Source organism: Perca flavescens, chromosome 24, assembly GCF_004354835.1.
Source record: "Perca flavescens isolate YP-PL-M2 chromosome 24, PFLA_1.0, whole genome shotgun sequence".
Classification (NCBI taxonomy): Eukaryota; Metazoa; Chordata; class Actinopteri; order Perciformes; family Percidae; genus Perca; species Perca flavescens.
This window is the reverse complement of record NC_041354.1, coordinates 5,426,116-5,448,694: the sequence shown is the minus strand read 5'-3', so window position 1 is coordinate 5,448,694 and position 22,579 is coordinate 5,426,116. Positions and strand designations below refer to the sequence as shown.

Here is a 22,579-nt window from a genome sequence, read left to right as displayed (position 1 = left end):
TCCAGGCTCTAGCTTCATATTTAAGACGGATATGAGACCAATATGAGAGTGGTATCAATTTTAATTTTTCTCTTCTCTTGTTGAGTGTTATGTGAGAACACGTCATATCGGATGTTTCCATTATTCAGGTGTTTAGTCTCCACCGTAACGCCCCAGCTCCTCCCAGATTGGAGGAATTGCTTGTTAAACCTCGTCTGAGTTGAATAAATCACTGCAGACGTAGGACAAGAGTAGACCTGACAGGTGTTCAGTTGAGATGTGTATATTCGTGACTCATACGTAGTTGTGAGCGGAGGGTTTCACATGTTGGTTTGTGTGTGCGGTAATCCTGTCTGGCCCTTGAACTGCCACTGGCCTTACTTTGCCTCCCTCTCTGGATCAATCCCTCTCCTTTTTAATTGGCTGTCTTGTTATCGAACATTTCTCTTTGTTTCCTCTCCCTTCACTGCTCCTCTCAGTTTCACCTATTTTAATGTGATGAATGGGACAGGGCCTCCTGCGAGGCTGCTGGTACTGAACCAGATCAGCTTGTGGTGGTTGGTTGGTTAATCCCGCCAGGAAATGTGGGTCACTAATGACTATTTTTAGCTGTGCAGGCTGAGGGAAAGCCCAGGAAGAGTAGTAAAGGATCCATCAACAACAATTTGTGGATACCTTGAAGAAGCACATAGTAGCGTTTAGAGCTGGGCAATATATTGATATTATATCGATATCGTGATATGAGACTAGATATCGTCTTAGATTTTGGATAAGTGTTGTCTTTTCCTGGTTTTAAAGGCCGCACTGATTACAGTAAAGTGATTTTCTGAACTTACCAGACTGTTGTAACTGTTCAATTATTTGCCTTTACCCACTTAGTCATTATATCCACATTACTGGTGATTATTTATCAAAAATCTCATTGTGTAAATATTTTGTGAAAGCACCAATAATAAACATTACAATATCGTTGCGGTATCGATATCGAGGTATTTGGTCAAAAATATCGTGATATTTGATTTTCTCCATATCGCCCAGACCTAGTAGCGATAAGACCAAATTGAATCTTCTCACCAATTTTGCTTCATATTAAATTATTTGGAACATCAGGCAAGGTTCTGTTAATGTACTGATCATTGCTTACTAGTAGAGCCAAAATGATTGGTCAAAAAATGTATGGACAACTTTTCCACATATTGGGATATACGCTTATTTGCTTTCTTGCCAAGACTTAGATGAGAAGATTGATACCACTCTCATGACTGTCCATTAAGCTATTAAGATGGAGCCAGGACATAATTAGCTCAGGGTAGATTCCAGGAAGGGAAACGAGATATAATGTGTTAATTAGTCAAATTCAGAGATTTTTAGATGGGTTTTGAACATCTGATAGAGCCAGGCTTGCTTTCTTCCTCTGCTTTCAGTCTTTTATGCTAAGCACACCTACCCATCTCCTGGCTCTAGTTTGATTTTAGGGGTCAGACATACAGATACCTGAAGTGTTATCTGTGTGATTTAGTGGAAATATGAAGCCGTGTGTGACACCAAAGGTGCCTCGGAGAAGGTTGCGTCTAACAACTTTCACTATTGATCCATCTAATAATTATTTCCTCTTGTCGGACTCTGTAGAATGTCAGCAAAAAAAGTGTCCACTACAAGTTCACAAAGCCCATGGTGACATCTTAAAATAAATTGTCTTGTCTGACAAACAGTCCAAAACCCAATGATATTCAATTTACTATCATAGAAGACTTAAAAAACCCAGAAAATATTCATGTTGGAGGAGCTGGAACTAGTGGATTTTTGAAAAATGACTACTGTAATTGCAATATCATTACATTTTACCCTGATGTGTCTTTTATAAGTCCTTGTTGTGTAAAACTGGTGATAGACTTCCTAAAGGAGGCCTTAAGCAGTGTGTGATTCAGAGGTATGAAACAAGCACTATGAGCGATGAGTGTTGATGACTGTGGGCATGAGAAGCTGTGACTCATGTCTCCCCTGGGTGTTCTCAAGGTACACCGTGGTCCGACACTCTTCCTTACAAGTAATGCCTATTGATTTCCTTTCTCAGACACACACACACACACACACACACACACACACACACACACACACACACACACACACATACACATACACACGGAGCATGCTTGTGTTCACCAGCTAGATGGTAGTCAGACAAGATTAAGACTTGAGAATCAAGACGCACTGTACTCAACACCAAGTGGATCCATTCCAAAAACATTTATTCATTTTAGATTTTAAAAGTTCCATCAGGAGACATAAAAACGTGTGCATGTAAAAAGGCTTCCAACCTTCGTTTTGACAAAATATCTCCAGTGCTGCCGTGTAACTGCTTTGGAATGCTAGTTGTCATCCCTGATGATTTGTGAATCTTCGTGTAAGCAGTGGTCGTGGCCCGCCTTTTGTTGAGCACTTATCTCTGCTAATACAACAAGAAAATAATGAGGTTTTGCTTAATTTTGTACTCTGTAAGGGATAATTGCTTCATGTGAGTAAAAGTCATGTTGCACAAGTCTCTGTGGAGAGGCTCAGGACCTCTTCAGTCCGCCTCTCTCATTATTAATGAAGTGGCTTTCATCGTTCTGGTTAAAAAGCAATCTCCACTCCAATTGAGTGGACGGAAATACAATTTCTGTCATACAATTATAGTGCGTTCCGTTTACCTCGGAACTTGGAAGCCGAAGCTGGGAATGACATCACACCCGAGTTGAATGCGTTCCATTTACAAATCAGATTTTAATTGTTTTCGTCAGCTCTAGCCAGGTTAGCCATTGTTAGCAATGCCCGTTGTTAACAACGCATGACGCTGTTTTTGTGCATACAAACAGCATAACAACATTGTCCACAGATAGAATATGGACAGCGCTGCGTTTACATATATATAATTTAATAAGACACAAATAACACAGAAGTTTTTATCACTGTACATTACTACAGCTTTCACAACTGTTGATGCACGGAGCAGCCATGTTGGATTTCTAGCTCGGGGTACTCGGTGGTTCCCCGAGTTCCGAGCTCGGAAATCCGAAGTCAGGGGGCGTGTTTCCGACTTTGACCTCGGAAAATCCGAGTTCCGAGCACAAATGGATTGCAATATTTATCTCCTCAGATTCCAAAGTTAAATATAAAACTTGATATGATGTTGTGCCATTGTTACTTCGATCCATTACATTTCGACACAAGTCAAGTCAGTGATTTCAGTTTGACTTAAATCTTATATTTGCTTGAATGTCTACTATTCACTTGCATGAAAAAATGAGATGCAGACACTTTTGGCCCTCTAGCACACCTAAAGGTTAGGCTAAGTCCTCGTGGAGACATCTTAAACTCTTTAAACTCTTCACTCTTTGACCTTTGAACCAGAGTCATGCATTCCACCGTCTGGTTTACAGCTCATGAGATCGGTCGCTCATGATGTTTGAGTCTTTCTACAGCAGTGCAGACGGGGAGATGAGTATTTACAACCGCATTGTCATGTCAAAGGTCAGATGAAACTGAGACAGTTTTCGGTTCTGGACATCATCAACAAGACTGTCCGTGAAAACCTATACCAACAGGCCAACATTTAACATGTTGTCTCCCATGAATAATAGTGTTGCCAAATGTTGCATCATGTTTAGGCTCATCATTTTTGGTTTCCACCGTATGATCCTTGGATGGTTTTTAATCTGCTTTTCACCTGGGTTTTATGTCTCACCATCTTTATCTGGTAATAAAGATGTGGAAAAAATAATGGCGCAAACATGAATTTTCCTTAGATTTTCTTCCCATCCAGTATATTTGTGTATGCAGTATTGCTATTCTGAATAGTGACAATGTTATTATAGTGTATGAGTATACTTGGCAGCTTCAAAGACTACCTGAGCATTCTGCCTGGGTCCTCCCATTGTTCTGCTTTATCTGGTTCTCTGCTGTTTTAACCCCTGAGGCCAGTGGGATACTCTCTGTCCCAATGCACCATCAGCCTCCTCTACCTCCCAACCCCCTCAGTCTAAAGTGATCATAACGCATCTCCTCTCTGCTAGTGCGAGACTAATACAATCCTTAAAATAGGATTCTACAGTTGTATTGCATTATGGCGACAGTGCCTTTTGGTTATTGAATGTTGTTGTTGCTGATGGCGGTACATTATCAGTTCCCTTCTCACTGGCAGGGGCAGCACTCAGCCGCTCACAGAGCCACGTTAGCAGCTTGTTATTAATGCTGTGTAAAGAGTCCTTATCTTTCTTGTTCTAGTGGCTCTGCTCCGACTCCGCTGACCCTCATTATCTGCGGATGCAGTCAGACCCAGACGTCAGCGCATAGCCCAGTTGGCAGCTCGCTCTGTTTACTTTTTCCACTTCCTATCTTCTATTCCCTTTCTCTCTCACATGCTTGGAAATAACCTTCCACGCCTTTTGTTGAGCTGACGTCAAAAGCAAAAAATAATGCAGCCCCAGCTATAGGAAAATATTACCAAGTCTGATGCAGTATAGCTCAGATTAAAGCTTTCTCTCCTAATATTTTCAATCCTCCAATGTCATCTCTCACTCACATTTCCCCCTTGATCAACGTAGCTATATTGGGCCAAACCCCACTCTACCATTGTGGTTTTGTTATTGTGCATTTGCTAGACCTGCTGAAGTCACCGGGTAGCCTAGAAATCTAGACGCACCCTAGCGGCAGCAAATATAATTTGCAGCCAGGGGGTCTAGCAACTCTCCGTTGGCTTGCGAGCTGGAAAAACCAAACTCTGGCCGGGCCAATCATATCGTGTATAGAGTCGGTGAGCGGGCTTATGGCTGCTGCTGCTGGCGAACAGCGGTCTTTCGAATCGGCTTTGGCCGCGATTCTGGACGACTTGGAGTTAAGCTTTTCTTTGAGAAAAGAACAAAGAACGGCACTGAATTCAGCACTTCGAGGAAATCTGTGAATCTAGGAAACACCTTTTTAGTAAAATGAGACCTTCTTGTTTCTCCCAGGCATCATCTGAAGAATCATCAGTTTGGCCAGTTTGCACCTGTAAAAAGGAAATAAATCCCATATCTACATACATATATGTTAAAAATGTATAAGACTATACATATACACTGACTTACACAACTGCATGAAAAAGAAACATGACAAATATACAGAATATAGACATTCACAAAAACAAGGCAAAAATAAATATATAGTTATCCGATCCAGTAAAGCACTGTCCAGCAGAAATATGAGCATTTAGAAGGTTGTTTAATGATGGCAGACCGGTTCAGTCTCTTTCTAGTCAGAATCAAGAAGCAAAGAGTGATAAATTATGGGAATTAGGATGTACCCTTTACCTGAAAACCTTGTTTCCTTCATTTCCAGGATGACAACTGGGGCGAGACCACGACAGCCGTCACGGGCACATCGGAGCACAGCCTCTCTCAGGAGGACATTGTTCGCATCACCAAGGACCTGGAGGACAGCGTGGGGCTGGACTGCCGCCGCTACTTCACCCTGGCCCTGGCCGTGATCCTCGGCCTGCTGGTGTTCCTGACGCCGCTGGCCTTCCTGGTGCTCCCCCACCTCCTCTGGCCGGAGAAGCTGCAGAGCTGCGGCACGGCCTGCGAAGGCCTCTTTATCTCCGTGGCCTTCAAGCTGCTCATACTGCTTCTGGCCGTCTGGGCGTTATTCTTCAGACCGCCGCGGGCCGGCCTCCCACGGGTCTTTGTTTTCCGGGCGCTGCTCGCCGTGCTGGTGCTGCTCTTCGTGGTTTCCTATTGGCTGTTCTACGGAGTCAGAATACTTGACTCACAGGTGGGTTAATAGAAGGGAATGCAGGCATGAAATAGTATAGCTATTATTGCTTGTAAGTGTACACTCTAACTAACAACTAAAAAAATATATGGAAATTCCAAGTCTACAGACACACACACACAAACAAATGTTTCCAATAGCAGTGGGAGAGGTCTCATATATTGCAGACACATTAATTTTTTATGCCTTTTTAGAAGCTCAACAAAATCACAAACAACCAAAACACAGATATTTGGTTTCCCCAGTGATATGTGTTTACTGTGAGTCATAATTTAAAATCCCAGTTGGCCCCTCATTCAGAATGCATGTAGGAAAACACGCACAGAAACAGCGTCTAAAAAGCTTGCAATCCTTTGAAATGTATCTAAATATTCATATGCTCTACATTTTGCCTTACATGTGTATGATCTCCTTTTTAACCCCGCAGGAGTGTTTTATGCTTTGGAAATGTCTTTACACACATTAACTGATTTTGCATCTTGTCTGTGTTCTGTATTGTGTACATCAATTCCATTAAGAGCTACAAATGACCCCTTAAAACGTCATCCTTCATAGGACGAGAACTACCAGGGCATCGTGCAGTATGCCGTGTCGCTAGTGGATGCTCTGCTCTTCATCCACTACCTGGCCATCGTCCTGCTGGAGCTCCGGCAGCTCCAGCCGTGCTTCTCAGTGTGCGTCACACGCTCCACAGATGGCGAGATACGGCACTACAACCTGGGACAGCTCAGGTGAGAAGCACAGTGTTTCAAGTTCTAGTGGTTTGATGTTGTATCCTCATGTTCATTCAAATCATGACATACATGTTCAGTGATTTTGTCTAAATGGTTGTTGTTGAGCGTTATTAACTATTCAAAGGCTCAGTAATTTCCTACAACAGCTGGACACTGTAGTTTTTAGCAAACATTACTCAAAGATGTGGAAAAAAAGAATATGTTGGGATCTATTTTCAGCTGCGGATTAACACATTTGCTGCTCTAGTGGGTATTTTGGGCAGCAGGATGTTGTACGTAGGTTTGAGTCAAAATAAACTAAAGTGTATGTGTTCATGTTAATGAAGGAACATGTCACCCAATGCAACAGTGTGCCTTTTTAATATCTTTTGGACAACAATGGCACAGAATTATTATCGAGAATACTCGATTCTGATCATGACATTCTACCGTCTGGCATTTCTGTATAGCAGACCGCCGCTATGGACACAGTTCTGAGCCTAGACTCTGGGGGATCATTTTTAAACCAATTAAATCATTTTAAAATCAATATGTTTAGTCAAATGATTGATTACTTCAGTAAGCAGCCGTGTAATAAGCGGGATAATGTCCCACAAGCGAGTCGTTAATGCACATTGAACCCCGTTGCGTCGGGGTCCTGCATCACCCTGTCAGGGTTCTAATTCACAATAATGACCGGCTCACTCTACATTATCCCTTACTTAATGGATGCTGTTAGCAATGCAAGCAGGGTAGCAGAATACCCAGGTGACCTCTGTGCATGTAGCGATTGAAGGCAGAAGGAGTGAAAGGAAGGGACAAGACAGAAGGTAAAGAGAGCTAGGTTGATGTGAGCCACCAAGGGATAGACGAGGAGAAAGTGGGGGGATGAAAGGGAGGGAAAAGAGAATGTGTGGGTGAGATGAAGGCAGAAGGAAAGATAGAAACTGGGACACCTCAAGTTAGAGACATGGGAAAGGAAGAGGGAACTCACTGGTTAGATCCTTGGAAATGGGAGGAAGGAATTCATAGAGGAAAGTGTAGAAACTGAGTGATGTGCCTGACTGAAAAAAGAGTGATCGAGTAGAAAGGGAGATTGACAGTTTAGCCAGAGATGGAAGAAAATGCAGAGACACCAAGGCTTGTAGACAAAGTGGCTGATTGGGAGAGGGAATTGTGTCAGAAGAAAAAAGGAGGGTGGGGAAGACTTGAGAGAGGAAACCCCTGCAGACAAAGGGCGGAGTACAGAGGAAAGATGCAGGAGACAGTGAAGTACGGCAGAATACAGAACGTGGGATTAATAGTTAATGGGTGGGTAGTGTTTGAAGAATCCTAAAATGTATGTGGGAATGAAAGAAAGGTGTGTGTCAATGCTTGTGTGTGTGTGTGTGTGTGCTTGTGTATTTGTGTGTAGGAAAGACCAGCTAAGACTAGACTAACCAGGTTTTTATGACCGTACTGTGTCAGAGGAAAAACAGGAAGATGCCATTTTTAGCCAAGCAGCTCTCCTGTTGCTCCCTGGTATCAATATGCAGCCCCCATTCTGACATACACTGCTCACGGGCAACTAATAAAACATGATGGATTTATAGATGGACCTCTTTTATGACAGGATGGATGAAATTGTATCCTATATCTGCTCTTATACTAAGGTCTGTATCTTTCTGTAGTTGCAGATGGACTGGTTCATACTTTACGTGCCCTGCACCCAGGGGGGTTTAGGGGGTATGTCAGAATGACTGCAGTGGAACCCAACAAGGAAAATTGTTTGTACTGAAGACAGTAGAATTAATCTGGCAATGTTATATACAGTAAAGCTGAATATGGTCAGACATATACACAGGTAAGATATATCTGCATATGTTGGTGAATAGACGCTGTTTCTATGAAAAGTGCAAATTGTGCGTGTGTCTGTGTGTGCGTGTGTCTGTGTGTAATGTTCTGTTTGGTGTGTTCGCCGGCTGCCTTGGGGGTGTTGTCCTTTGTAAACTGTGCCATTCATCCTGCTTGGCCAGCAGCAGGCCTGGCCTCACTGTGTTGTCCGTCTGTGACTGTAAACACGCTGCTAATTAGTGCTCCCTGCGGACTGGGGCGCAGCATCTGGTCAGCCTGACACACATGCATGGACACGCACAAACATAGGCACATGAGTGTCTGTGCATGGGTAATTGCACCACATACATGCTAATGATTCATGCACATGTAGCCACAAACACGAACAATGCATCATTCAGAGAAACCCAGACACGAGGGGGTGTATTTTCTTAGCCAATTTCTCATGTATCTCCTCTACTAACAGGCGCCGGCTGCTGCTCACATTCCTGTTTTTCTGGCATACATGATTTGCCTTATCATAATGGAGACCTAGCCTGGGCCCTGGGGCCCTGAAGGATTGTCTCTGTGTGCCTGGCCTTTGATGCCAATCTGAAGGCCTGAGGAAGCCTTTTTTTTGTCCCCTTGTCGGACAAGACAAGTTGAATATGAACGCATTCCTCCCAGCCAGAGAGGTTGGGGGTTAAACACTTTCAACATGAGAGAAGGCAGTGGTCGGCTACCTTGGTCTCAAAGGCAACTGGTTTACAAAGTGGTCTGCAGTTACTCTTTATGTCAGCATAAGATGCTGCTACGTAAGCCAGGGGAGCTGCTTGGTTTGAATGGTTGTGTGTCATGTTTGCGTGGCTTAATAATTGATCGAAGTTAGGAAGCGGCAGAAACTCTGACTCAGCACTTATGCAAGTGGCCACTAAACAATGGTCCCGTCTGTCTAAATGCTTAATGCAGGAAGGGGCAGCCTGGGTCTCTTGAGTTAACCGTGGGAGTTGCTATCACTCCTTGCTGCCCCTGTGGCAGAAACGAGCGCTGCCTCCGGCCTTGCTATAAATACACCGTCTGATGTGTTTGTTTTCCTACAATGGTCTGTCTTATGAGTGAAGCACTGTTGCTGAAATCATCCGACTATTAAAATACTGCACTATGCTTGTTGTCGCCTATAGTATTAAACTGGCAAATAAATCCTCAAACCAGAATGGCATGAATCATGTAACTGTTTTACTGTTAGTTCTTTTAGGTGACACATAATTGTCAATTTGCAAATTGGATATAGTTGTTTTGTATTGTCTAATTTATTATAAATTAGGTCAGTTATGTGTACATTGTACCTTCAGGTATCCACTTAATAGAGTAAAACCTGTTCTTGGAACACGCTCTAATATAAAGGCAGGTAAACACAATTGAAGTAGTTTGTCCAAATAAACAACATAATTATCTTACTATCATCCATGTCTACACACCCACAGTGGGGATCTTTTCAGGCTGTAAACTACAGCAAAAGTTGGTCTTTGTTGGCTTTGTGTGTGTGTGTGTGTGTGTGTATATGTGTGTGTATGTGTGTGTGTGTGTGAGTGTATATATATATATATATATATATATATATATATATATATATATATATATATATATATATATATATATATATATATATATATATATATATATGACTAAAAACATTTAAAAAGTCTAAAATACTAGGGTTAGGTGCCTTGAAGTCAACGGTCGCAGCGCTGCCTGGAAGGAGACGTTGGGGCGCTTAAAACACCACTGAGCTTACAAAAGGCAATTTCCCTTTGTGACTTAGTTAAATGGAAAATATTTTAGAAAGTTCCCCCTGCATGAAGAAGACCTCATTGGAAAACATTAATCTTGAGAAAATCTGAAGAAGAGCCTTTATGGAGGCATTGACCCCTTTGTTTTTACCCTTTTTCTCTTTCGGTTTTTCATTTTCTTCTGATGCAGTGAAACACTGAAGACACCCTAATCCTTGTTTCACAAGTCGTGTATTTTTAGACTGTTAACCAATCTAAACAGCTGTGTTGATGACTGTCAGCTCTACCGGTGACAGAGTAGTAAGAAATCAGTATGAATGACTTTTTAATTGTCTGCTTGGGTGGGTTGTATCTGCCTGTGGTGTTTGAAATGACCAATCACTTAATGTAAGGTTTGTTCATAGGAAGGAATTGAAGTTACACAAAGTCAGAAAGTATCTGGAAGTGCTTTAATCAGTGGCTCAGATGTCATACTGTGATCCTGATTTAGGATAATAGGAAGCGCATGCTGCAGGCTAGCATGTGCTGTTCATGTATATTGAGTTAGCTCTCCACGTGGCCTAAAGAATGACACAGTGATGGCTCACACACCTATGAATACATCCAACTTTTTTTTTCTAACTAAGTGCTGTAGTATAACTAGCAGGAGACACGTAATAACTGAGGTAAGTTTGTAGACATTACCTTATTTAATCATTAAATTAATAAATATTTTTGTTGTATCTCTTTTCGGTGTAGTAATTTGTAGACGGCCCTAAGCACTCGTCTAACTGCAGGTAGCAGCAGCAGCAACAGAGAGCAGAAGAGAGCAGGCAAGTGTTCATAAACTTCTGGTGTACTTACAAACTTTCCAATCCATCGTTTTATAGTACATAACCTATTTGTACTACAGTAGACGTTTGGTATCATTTTGGGCATTATTAGTGGGGTCATTTACGAGATACAAACGTGGGTCCATTAGCCCCTGCGCTAATAAGCTATTCAGCTGATAACGCTACTCAACGCTAACTCTCCCAATGTTCGACCCAGGTGAAAGAAGCTTCTGGGGGGGTGTTTGGCTTGAGGTCATGGTGCAAAGGACCCTAGGGAGAAATTACTCCGAACCATCACTTTAATATTAAGGTATTAGCCTGTTAACAGAATGGGCATTAATATAACTTTTGTAAGAGGAAGATTGTGTTACTATATGTCTTCTTTCAAAAGCAACATCTTCCCTTTAATCTCTCATGTAGCTCACTTCCAGTTAAACGGAGGCAGTATATTATAAAAGAGCTGATGATTTATGTCGTATAACGTGAATCCACTCTGCTTGTGTACAGTTGGTTTAGTAGTGCTGTGTTATGAAGGACAAGACGTGGCATGCTGTGTGATCCACAGTGTAAAGGATCAGGACGGCGGGGGCTGTGGCTGCTGCTCCGGAGCACACATCAGTCTCTGACTGCTTTTACTTATTCCCTCCCTTTCATACATCCTGGTGACGGATATGAACAGGAAAAGCTGAAGCAAAATCACAATCATTTGGAAACGAAGAAATGCCAAAATCTGATTTGTTGTTTACAGTCGGGCGTTCCAGTGAATTGTTGATCACGTTGCTCTCAGTGTTAACGTGCCATTAAGAACATTTCCCCCCCCATCCGTCTTCCCTTACTGTTCCCCCTGTGATGACTCCTTTATTTTCTGTGTTTCTTTATGTATTAAACCCTCCTGTTGTCCTCTGCTCATATTTGACCCATATTCAAAAGGTTTCTATATCACAAATTTGGGTTTCTTTCAACCAAATAGTCAAAAAAATAACGTGGATGGTTCCATACAACCATTACTCTTCACAAGTAAAATAAAAGAGCAGCTCAGTACTTTCATTGAATTTGGGTGTTTTATTCAATTTTATAGCATTTGGAGAAAAAGAACAAAAGATTTGCAGCAACTTGAAATTTTTGCATATTTTTCTTTTTCAAAACTGCGGCAATAAATTAACTTTTCGCGTGCAACGGATAACCTATCTAAAGCACATTTCAAGTCTGTGCAAGTTGATTTCCATACTGTACTGGAATGTGCAAAAGATACAAAAAAATTGTTGGAAATGGCTTCAAAAACATGGGGGAAAAAACAAAAGAAATATGTGACAAAAACATCGGTAAGAAGTGACAAAAAAAAAACGTATAAAAAAACCTTTGGGGAAAAGCGACTGAAGTGTCGAAAAAGACGACCACAACGTTGAAAAAAAGACAGTACAGTTTGACCCAGAAAAATAAAAAGTTGCACAGTCGACGGGAAGACAACACAAGGCTTAACTAACTAACTAACTAATAAGTTATTCTAGCAGTGTGAAAAGGGTTGTGGTCTGTTGTTCATTCTGTTACAGCATTAAGGGACTTCACCACTAAGGCATTCATTGAAGTATTACTGTTAGATCTTTTAGTTCTCAGCTGGTGACCCCCACCCTCTCTCTCTCTACAGTTGTAGTTTCTTTTTTCTTTCTCATTTCAAGTTGATATGTGGGGTTTGTTTAAAGTGATGGTTCGAAGTAATTTCACCCAAGGGTCCTTTGCACCATGACCTCAAGCCAAACACCCCCCCAGAAGCTTTTTTCACCTGGGTCAAACATTGGGAGAGTTAGCGTAGAGTAGCGTTATCAGCTGAATAGCTTATTAGCGCAGGGGCTAATGGACCCACGTTTGTATCTCGTAAATGACCCCACTAATAATGCCTGAAATGATACCAAACGTCTACTGTAGTACAAATAGGTTATGCACTCATAAAACGATGGATTGGAAAGTTTGTAAATACACCAGAAGTTTATGAACACTTGCCTGCTCTCTTCTGCTCTCTGTTGTTGTTGTTGCTGCTGCTGCTACTTGCAGTTAGACGAGTGCTTAGGGCCGTCTACAAATTACAACACCGAAAAGAGATACAACAAAAATATTTATTAATTTAATAATTAAATAAGGTAATGTCTCCAAACTTACCTCAGTTATTACTTGCCTCCTGCTAGTTATACTACAGCACTTACTTAAAAAAAAAAAAGTTAAATTAAAAAATATTTTTGTTGCATCTCTTTTCGGTGTTGTAATTTGTAGACGTCCCTAAGCACTTGTCTTACAGCAGCAGCAACAACCGCAGAGAGCAGAAGCCAGCAGGCAAGTGTTATTTACATAAACTTCTGGTGTATTTACAAACTTTCCAATCCATCGTTTTATAGTACATAACCTATTTGTACTACTGTAGACCTTTGGTAACATTTCGGGCATTATTAGTGGGGTCATTTACGAGATACAAACGTGGGTCCATTAGCCCCTGCGCTAAGCTATTCAGCTGATAACGCTACTCTACGCTAACTCTCCCAATGTTCGACCCAGGTGAAAAAAGCTTCTGGGGGGGTGTTTGGCTCGAGGTCATGGTGCAAAGGACCCTAGGGTGAAATTACTCCGAACCATCACTTTAACTGTGAGAAGTCCTGTTGTTTATTCTGAAAAAGTAAGCGATTTTACATTTGAAAATGTCAATTCGAAAACCTCTTTGCTTCCACTCAGCAGATGATACTCGCTGTCCTCAACTATACCAGAAGGTTTTTGTTTTTTTTCTTCAGTCTTAGCAAATTTTCAAAGAAAGCCAGACAGGTCTTTCAGCTAATACTTCCTTCTCTCTTTGCCTTCTCCTTTTTTCTTTACTGTTCTTCTGTTTTCAGCAAGAAGAGTTGTCAAATTACTGCAGGGATTTTTTCTTAGTATTTTGTATTACAAGTGAAAAAATGTCCTATGGCTAATGCTTCTCACGTTCTTCTCTCCATTTTTAGAGCTCAGCCTCTCACCCTGGCATAGAGCTACATGGATGTGAACTACAACAGTTCCCTTGGCTAAAGCTCATCTCCATTTCTTCTCCTCTCCAGCATTCAGCGGGCAGCTCTGGCCATCTTAGAGCACTACTACTGCGACTTCCCAGTCAGTAACCCGGCGTTGCTTTCCGCCTCCAAGTCCCGTGCAGCCAAGCACCTGGCTGGCCTCAAGGTCTACAACGTGGATGGTGAGTTCCCAGAAGCCCCCGCCGAGGGTGAGTGGGATTGCCTTTTTAACTCCATGTTATGTCTTTGTCAGTGCTTTGGTTTTTCTGAGTGTTCTGTGTGTTAAAGACTGTAAGATCTGCTTTTTCTTCCTAATTCTAGTCGTTTTTGTCAACATATATGTTGAGATCGTACTATAATTTTGATTTATTTAGCACATGTATTATAAACACTGTATTGTATATCCATTGTAACACAGAAGAGGTTGCTCATTTTTAAATAATGTGTAGTGTTAACTTGATTTAGATTATTGTAGGGCTGCAGCTAACCATTATTTTTGTTACAATGTTTTTAAGTTCAATTATTACTTTCAAGCAGCCATTCATTTACATTTGCTTCAGTATAATAATAATACTCATACTAATACTATAATAATAATCCTCAGTTTCATCATCAGTGTAATATAATTTTATTATATAATATATAATAAAATCCACTTGACACTCACACACAGCCCATCATAACTTCCCAAAGCCCATCTCGATGCATTGAAATTTGTTGTTTTATTCAAACCCAAAGATATTAGTAGGTTATAAAAGAAGACCAATTAAATTGGCAGATATTCATGTTTCAGAAATTGTAACCTTTTGGGCATTTGCAGCAACTTGAAATTTTTGCATATTTTTCTTTTTCAAAACTGCAGCAATAAATTAACTTTTCTCGTGCGACGGATCACCTAGTATCTAAAGCACATTTCAAGTCCCTGCAAGTTGATTTCCATACTGTCCTGGAATGTGCAAAAAACAGCCTGGAAGGAAGGAAATGGATCTGCAAGCATATAATTGGAAAATTGTCGACAGTAAAATAAAGCACAGGTGATTTGTAGTTAATGGTTAAGGACATGCAAACGTGTGCAAATGTGGTTATTTGATATGTGCCTCAATACACCCTCTGGTACTCTCTCCTCTCCCTATGTGTCTCCTTACACTGACGCTAACCCTTTCAGATGCCTTTAGAGCTAAACTGAAAGCCTACCTTTTGGACAGTAAGTAAATGCAGCGCTGCTACGAACTAAAGCACCCCGACAGACTGCTGGTGTTCACTTTACAAAAGCCATCATTAAATCTCTAGCCACGTCCTTGAAGCTAAGCCTCTTTTCACACACAAGTAATGTCACTGAGTGAAACACACTCCCTCACACACTCGCTGTCTCCCACTCTTCTTCACTCTTTGCATGCCACAGGTTGATGAAGAAGTTTTGAAGTCGTCCTTCCAACAGTTGGCAGAATGTAACACAAACCCCTCTATATTAAGTGATTGCTCTCCCTCGCGTGTGCTCCAGCTTCACTCAAGTGCACTAACTTGACTCCCACTTCGTTTTGCTGTTTTTTTTTCTTCTGCCATTTGTCCCCCTCCTTTCTTCTGCCTGCCCTCAAATGTTAGTGGGAGACAGAGATGGCTGATAAATCAATAGCTATTATGCTGCTGGCTTTGTCATTTCTCTCTCGTGTCTCATCCTCCTTCATTTTCATCCTGCAGCAGCTGCTCAGGGACTGCTCTCTCTCTCTCTCTCTCTCTCTGTATCATCTCTGTCTGGAGCTTTTACTTCCCATTCCTTTTTTTCTTCCTGCAGTCGCACCAACACTGTAATAAATAAGTCGAACTCAGGGACAGACAATAAGCTTTCCTTGATTAAAGAGTGGTGAAGCCCTGAGCGCAAAGCGGCCGCAACACTCAATTACACTGCATCCAAATGGGTTCAGGTGATTTTAGAACGCCTGACGAGCAATTTGGTCTCCATCTTGTTTTCTCGGTTCCAGATATTGGGAATAGAAAATGAATCCCAGCGGATAGAAAGTGTTTTTTGCAAAGAAATCTTCTAAAATATTGAAAATGTAAAGGTTAAACAAAGAAACCGTGTTATACAATACACATATGTTTTCTGTCAGAACTAAATGAAAACATGTTAAGGTTATTTTGTTAAGTTTTTTTTTTCTTTAGGACATGAATGAATTTAGTTTGAATCTGTTGTGTTTTTTTATATGTTTTGCATTTTTTAAATATTTAATTATGGCACAGTTGATGCGTACATAAAAAGGGAATACCTATAACAATGTGTATTGTGTTCAGCTGTTGGAAGTAACAATTTGCATTTACTCCATTACATGTATCTAAGTAACTTTTTTGAGAATTGTACTTGTAGTTTTAATGAGTTTTAATGCAGCATATTTTTTTTACTGGTGTCTGATTTGCTGGTTTGTTGTGCCAAATCATAACATCATATAGGAGACAACGGGCAAAGAATGTAATTTAAAATTGTCTTTACTTATTGGTGTACTTAAAAGAGACTAATATCAAGGTAATATTCACATGGGATTTTTGAGATCACACTTGAGAAATATACTGGAGAGAATATACTGGTGTATATGTAGGGAATTATCTATATATTTAGGGAATTATCTAATCAGGAAATCATGTAATTTCCTCACAAACTTCTTTACCTTTTTTTTTTTTTTTTAATACTTTTACTTGAGTACAGTTTTTGGCTACTCTGCCCACCTCTGATTGTGTGTGTTCACTTTATTACTTTATTTGCTTTCTTTTTATTCAGGCATTTTAAATAAAAGTGGTGAAACAGGTTTTTTACCTGCTTCTGACATGGCAACACGTAGCTTTCAGCATATTTCTCACCCATACATCCCATCTAAGTGCAGTAATACCAACAGCAAGCTGTGCTGAAACCTCCCTCGTCTCCTCCTATGAATTATTCTGTTCATGCACGATCCCTGCCCCGCATTAATAATTCACCAGCTCTGCCTTCTTTTAACCTGCATTAACATCAGACGGGGTTCTTGAGCATCCTCCTATCCCAATTCCAAAAATGTCAACTTTTGAAGTTGCCCAAGACGCTTCTTTAATTGGACGCCCCCTGAAGGCACCAAGTGGCAGAAAAGGGAATGTTTGAATATCAATAGCCATGTGTGGGTGAGCAGTATGTTTTATTTTTTTATTTTCCAATGATCACAGTGCTCGGAACAATTAAAAAGTTACGACTTTGTGTGGCTATACATGTCAGCTCCTGGGGTTGTAATATTGCTGGTGATAAAAGGAAATGGACCGTGGTTTATGTGCATCAGTGATCTACCCCTCCACTCTAAAAGCACGTTGCACTGTATGTCATCACCAAAGCTTTCTTTGTTCCTTTACCTTCGTCTCTAAGCCTTTACCTGTGAGATTAGGACACACACACACACACACACACACACACACACACACGTATAGTAAGCAATCCTGTCTTATCTCTTTGTCATGACAGGTCCAGGGAACAATGCAGCAGCAGGACTGGTCCACTCCCAGTCCAGAGCCATGATCGCAGCCGCCGCACGCCGCAGAGACACCAGCCACAACGAGCTGTACTACGAGGAGGCGGAGCACGAGAGGCGCGTTCGCAAACGCAAAGCACGGTAAATTATTTCAAGCATCTATGTAGGAATATTTCAAGGATTCTAAAAAAACAAAAACATGTTTGCTGTGGTTTGACTGGACTGGAACAAGTGTTAAAAATTGCAATTACAAAAAGTTGCATCTTTAGTGACAGGATCAGTTAGGAGTCCCACTCATACCAGCTTTTTTTTTCTCGCAGCTTGGTGGTGGCAGTAGAGGAGGCATTCACACATATCAAGCGCATGCAGGAGGAGGAGCAGAAGAAGGCTCCAGGGGACGTGATGGACCCTCGAGAGGCAGCACAAGCCATCTTCCCATCCATGGCTCGCGCCCTGCAGAAGTACCTGAGGACCACCAAGCAGCAGCACTGCCACAGCATGGAGAGCATCCAGCAGCACCTGGCCTTCTGCATCACCAACAACATGACGCCCAAGGTCCGCCCTCTGACCATAACATTCCCAAGAAATCTTTCATTGCCTCTGCAATAACACCTCAGATCAACATAAAATAGATACTGGAAAGCTGATGTTTTGTATGTTTTTAAATGCGTTAGATAGATATATAGTCTGTGTGTCTGTCTGTGTGTCTGTCTTGTCTGTCTGTGTACCTGTCTGTGTGTCTGTCTGTGTGCGTGTCTGTCTATGTGTCTGTCTTGTCTGTCTGTTTGTGTGTCTGTCTGTCTTTCTGTGTCTCTCTCTCTCTTATGACGGTCACATTTGCATTGTAGATTTCTCAGTCTAAGATATGATAAAAGTGTGTGTGTGTGTGTGTGTGTGTGTGTGTGTATATATCCCTCCCACCCAGGCGTTCCTGGAGAGCTACCTGACGCCAGGTCCCACCCTGCAGTACAGCCGGGACCATTGGCGGGCCCGCCAGTGGACACTGATCAGTGAGGCGTCTGTCACCAGCGGCCTTAAGGACGGCTCCATCTTCCTGCTCAAGTGTGTGGACTTCAGCCTGGTGGTGACGACGAAGAAGATTCCGTACATCCAGATGTCGGAGGAATACATCGACCCCAAGTCACACAAGTTTGTCCTGCGGCTACAGTCCGAAACCTCCGTGTAGGACTCCAAACCTTTTTTTTTTTTTTTCCTCCCCGTTTTGTCGCTCTCAAATGTTTTCACTTTGGGTTTGCAGTTTTTATTTGTACTTTTTTGGAATTTTTATATATTATATATGAATCTATATATTACACTCATGTTTGAATATATTGATCTTTTTACGTTTTGATTTGGGTGGAATCAAAAGAAAGAATTGAGGCAGGATTATGCTCACGGCAGACTCTGACATGGTTTTGTGCACATACAGTATGTGTGAGTGTGTGTACAGTAAGTGTGTACGCATGCGTGTCATTTTGTGTCAACACAATCACTCGTTCCTTTTCTGTTTTGTGATGCCGGAGCCAAACAAGATGGGAACATTTAAGGAAATCCCCACAGAGAATATGTCTTTATTTCCATGAGACAGACAGTCAGACAGACAAACCAACCACTAAGGACTGCGATGATGTGATTCGGATTTAGATATTTGAAAACTCATGGAAACACATGACATGTATCCCGCCTGTTTTGCCATTTCGTCTACATCATTTGAAAGTATTTGGATGCTCTGTTGGGCGTCAACATGTTGAGAAGTAAATGGATTTCTTTCCATTTGAAAACCAAATTAAATGCATTTAACAAAAAGACTTCAGACTTTGCATTAAATGCACATTTATGTATGTTTATGAATGAAAAGAATACGCCTAAAAAGGATGGAACAAATGATCTTTGCCTGCTCAAAAAGGATGTTGGGACTGTTTTCCTCTCCACAATCTCCTCATCACTACTTCAGGACATCTGTAGAGGTTTTGCTTGACAGTTCTGATGTCAAACTCTGACCCGCCTCATGTCCAGCCTGAGGCGTACAGTAGCACTATTTGAGTGCTAATTCTAGCAGCCAAAGTGGATCACTTTGAGCTGTTTTGGTGCATGATTTGTCTCCAGGTGCAATGGAGCAAAATCAAAAATATTTCCACTTCAGTTGGGAATAACACACACATGCCATGTTAAACACTGCGGTGAACTTGCAATGATCCGTATCATAAGAGACTCTTAGAGGTGGACACATGCCCAAAAACATTTGCCCTGCCTCATCGGTTCAATAACCTTCTCAGGGCTTTCATGTCTGCCGTATCTGCCTGACACGACGGAGAGGGGAGGCAGCGAGGAGGAGACACAGAGCCTTGATGTCACTAATAAAAAGTACTACTGATTACTCCAAACCAGAATTCCTCCTCTCTGGGTTACATAGCAGAAAGTCTAAATACCGTAAATTCTCACGTAAAAGCCGGTATTCAAGTAAGCTTATCCAGCATGAACAAGTCAAGGCCACTCGCTAGGCCAGGTAAAACCAAACACATTAACAGGGTGGAATTACAGCTCACATAACTAACTCATTCTCTCAGTCTTGGGTCATACTCACCCCCCTGCTGCTCTGAGTTTATATTAACAGAAATGTTTCCATACTCTAATAACTCTAGATGATTCGTCTTGGCGTACTCGTCGACGTTACGCTACACTACGACACATGTTTTTGCACATTAAAAGCATACCTATAAAGGGAACGCTTTATAAATATGTTTGCCTTAATTTGGCTGTCAGCAGTTTACAGAGACAAGAAACGTAAGGAGAGAGAGAAGGATATAACATGCAACAAAGGTCCTTAGTTGGAATCAGACCACGTGTTTTGCAGTTATGGTAGCTTAACATCGTTCGGGAGAAAAGGCGAAGCAGAACACGTGAAGAGACTCTTGCTGCACTGATGGAACTAGTGCTGTTGAAGCGGACATACTACATTTATAAAGATATTAGGGCAAATGGTTCTGTCTGCCGCTGAGCTGAATAAAGGCCACTATTTGAGAATTGATGGTATTTAAAGTGTGATGTAATCTTTAAGGCGTCACAGGGTTTGCTTGTATCACTAGAATACATAATAGATGACAAAGAATCAACAGTGTGTACCAATAGTGAGAGCTGCAGCAGGGCGGATCCCTTCCCGACTGGACCGTCTGGTTTTCCTTTACTACCTTGTCTCACCTCTGTTGTCTGACAAACGTGCTCACAGTGAATCCCTCGAGGTCAGAAGGGATTTTTGTAATTATTTCTTTCACCCGATGAATCAACCTATCTTGTAAATTCAGATTAACACAGTTCAATTAAGCTAATGGCACTAAAATGACACTTTTTAGATCACTTCAGCACTCTGCCCCTGTCATAACTGTCACACTGAGTTTATGTGTAACTCCGTCAAGAAGAAAACCGTCACACTGATCAGATCTTCTGTGGCTGTGAGCAGGGTTGTCCCCTGCTGCCCCCTGGCTGGTAAACCTAATATTGTCACTTTTGTTTATCTGCCTGAGCGCAGCAGCAACACGTTCTCATATCAAACGCAAAGACACTGTTCATTTTAGCACAAAGTGTAACTGTTCAACCACATGGGGAAGAACTCCCAAAAACACTTTTGCTGTTTACTGCAAACAGCACATATCTGTGTTGAAACACCTGCCACCGGTCACACTTTGTACCTACTGACAGATGGATTTAGTGTGATCCCAATGTGACCGTGCCTCCTGTTTTTACACTGTATCTATTTATGTTAACAAGCGTGTGTGTGTGTGTATGTATGTATGTATGTATGTATGTATGCATGCCATAACAGTTCACACAACCAGCCTTTTGCCCCTCTCCTCTACATCACCCCCATCTGTCACGCTGTTGCCACGGATTGGCTGTTGTTGGACAGCTCTATGACGATGACGTGACATTGCAATGTAAGACATGTTTCATTTTCACAGCATTCGCAGTTGTAAAAAAGAAATAAACATTTTTATGAACATTTGTAAAACTGTTGTATGGGATTGTATTGTGCAGAAATTCCACCTTGTATATTGCTACCATGTGAGTTTTGATTGTCTTGTATCGTGGTTCACACTAGATTCTCCTTTTACCTCCTTTTGTGATTATCTACATATCCCAGAGTGCCTCTCAGTTCTCAGAAGGAACATGAAGTTTCCGTTTTCAGGTGGCTGGTTAGTATATGAATACTTTTAGCTACCAAACTCTTTTTCTAAAAATGAGGACTATGTGCTCAAAACCCAACCTGCTTAATGGCTGCATTGCATTCTGGTCTATTGAGGCTTTTTGTGTCTTTCTGTCTATAATGGATTTCTTCCTTTTGTTTAGTTTTTTACCTTTTAAAATTGCAATTAAGGTATTTGTAACATGATTTTAATGGTATATTTAACTTACCAATTAATCAATTATAATATATTAAGATATTTCAGTTTTTACTTTTTTGATTGATTAACTGCCTGGTTTAAAGAGTTCAAAACTCCAAAAACCATTAAACAAAAAAGAAAAAACGATTGAAGGTGAAAACTTAGTCCTTCGGAGTACAAATTTGAAAACCCTTAAAATGACACTTTTATAACGAGATGACAAATAAAATTGGGTTATTGTGACCACGGCCATTCTAGGCTTCCCTAATGAAAACGTGTACCACTGATGATTTAGATTTGTCCCATGTTCCCTGCATTCAAACTGCATAGCCATTTTTTCCTATTGCAGTTTCAATAGTCTTCCAGAATTACTCTGCAGCATCTCCATATGCACTAGTTTCTCGGCCCGGCTGTAGGCTTGCTAACACTCTGCTCTGTCACTGCCCATTAGGCGTCTGGCCCTGCTGTGTGACAGGCCGGTGCAAAACTTCCGTTTTTTTTGGCCTTGATTTGGGGGCTTTTTGTTGTCATGAAGCTCAATGGTAATTGGCTTGCCGTCAGCCTGTCAGAGTGGCGCAGCCGGGCCTTGCGGGTAAATGAATGTCAGTGTCGGTGTCCGGTGCTGAAAACAAACAACCTCATACCTCGGCGAGCCTGGGATGTGAGGCCGCCTGTCGGAACTCATCTGTCCCAGGCTTAATCCCCCTCCCGTACCCGCCTGCTCTGTGTAGGACCGCGACGAGGAGGAGAGAGGTGAAGAGAGAGGAAAATGAGCATTTGCATCTAAATGGGATGTTTT

General features: G+C 41.5%; 1 protein-coding gene across 9 annotated transcripts in view; it reads left to right on the top strand.

Moving 5' to 3' along the window:
• LOC114550785 (vang-like protein 1) overlaps window positions 1-21,407 on the top strand; it is a 50,490-nt gene extending 29,083 nt beyond the window's left edge. For 8 of the 9 annotated variants that reach the window (XM_028571649.1, XM_028571650.1, XM_028571648.1 and 5 more), the window contains 6 exons: window positions 5,335-5,766; window positions 6,322-6,497; window positions 13,968-14,128; window positions 17,395-17,542; window positions 17,722-17,956; window positions 18,327-21,407. In XM_028571649.1, coding sequence (XP_028427450.1) covers window positions 5,335-5,766; window positions 6,322-6,497; window positions 13,968-14,128; window positions 17,395-17,542; window positions 17,722-17,956; window positions 18,327-18,587 — 1,413 coding nt within the window. In that variant the 3' untranslated portion in view covers window positions 18,588-21,407. The remainder of the gene's footprint in view (window positions 1-5,334; window positions 5,767-6,321; window positions 6,498-13,967; window positions 14,129-17,394; window positions 17,543-17,721; window positions 17,957-18,326) is intronic. The other variant, XM_028571656.1, reaches the window with a different exon arrangement.
• Window positions 21,408-22,579: the final 1,172 nt, after the last annotated feature.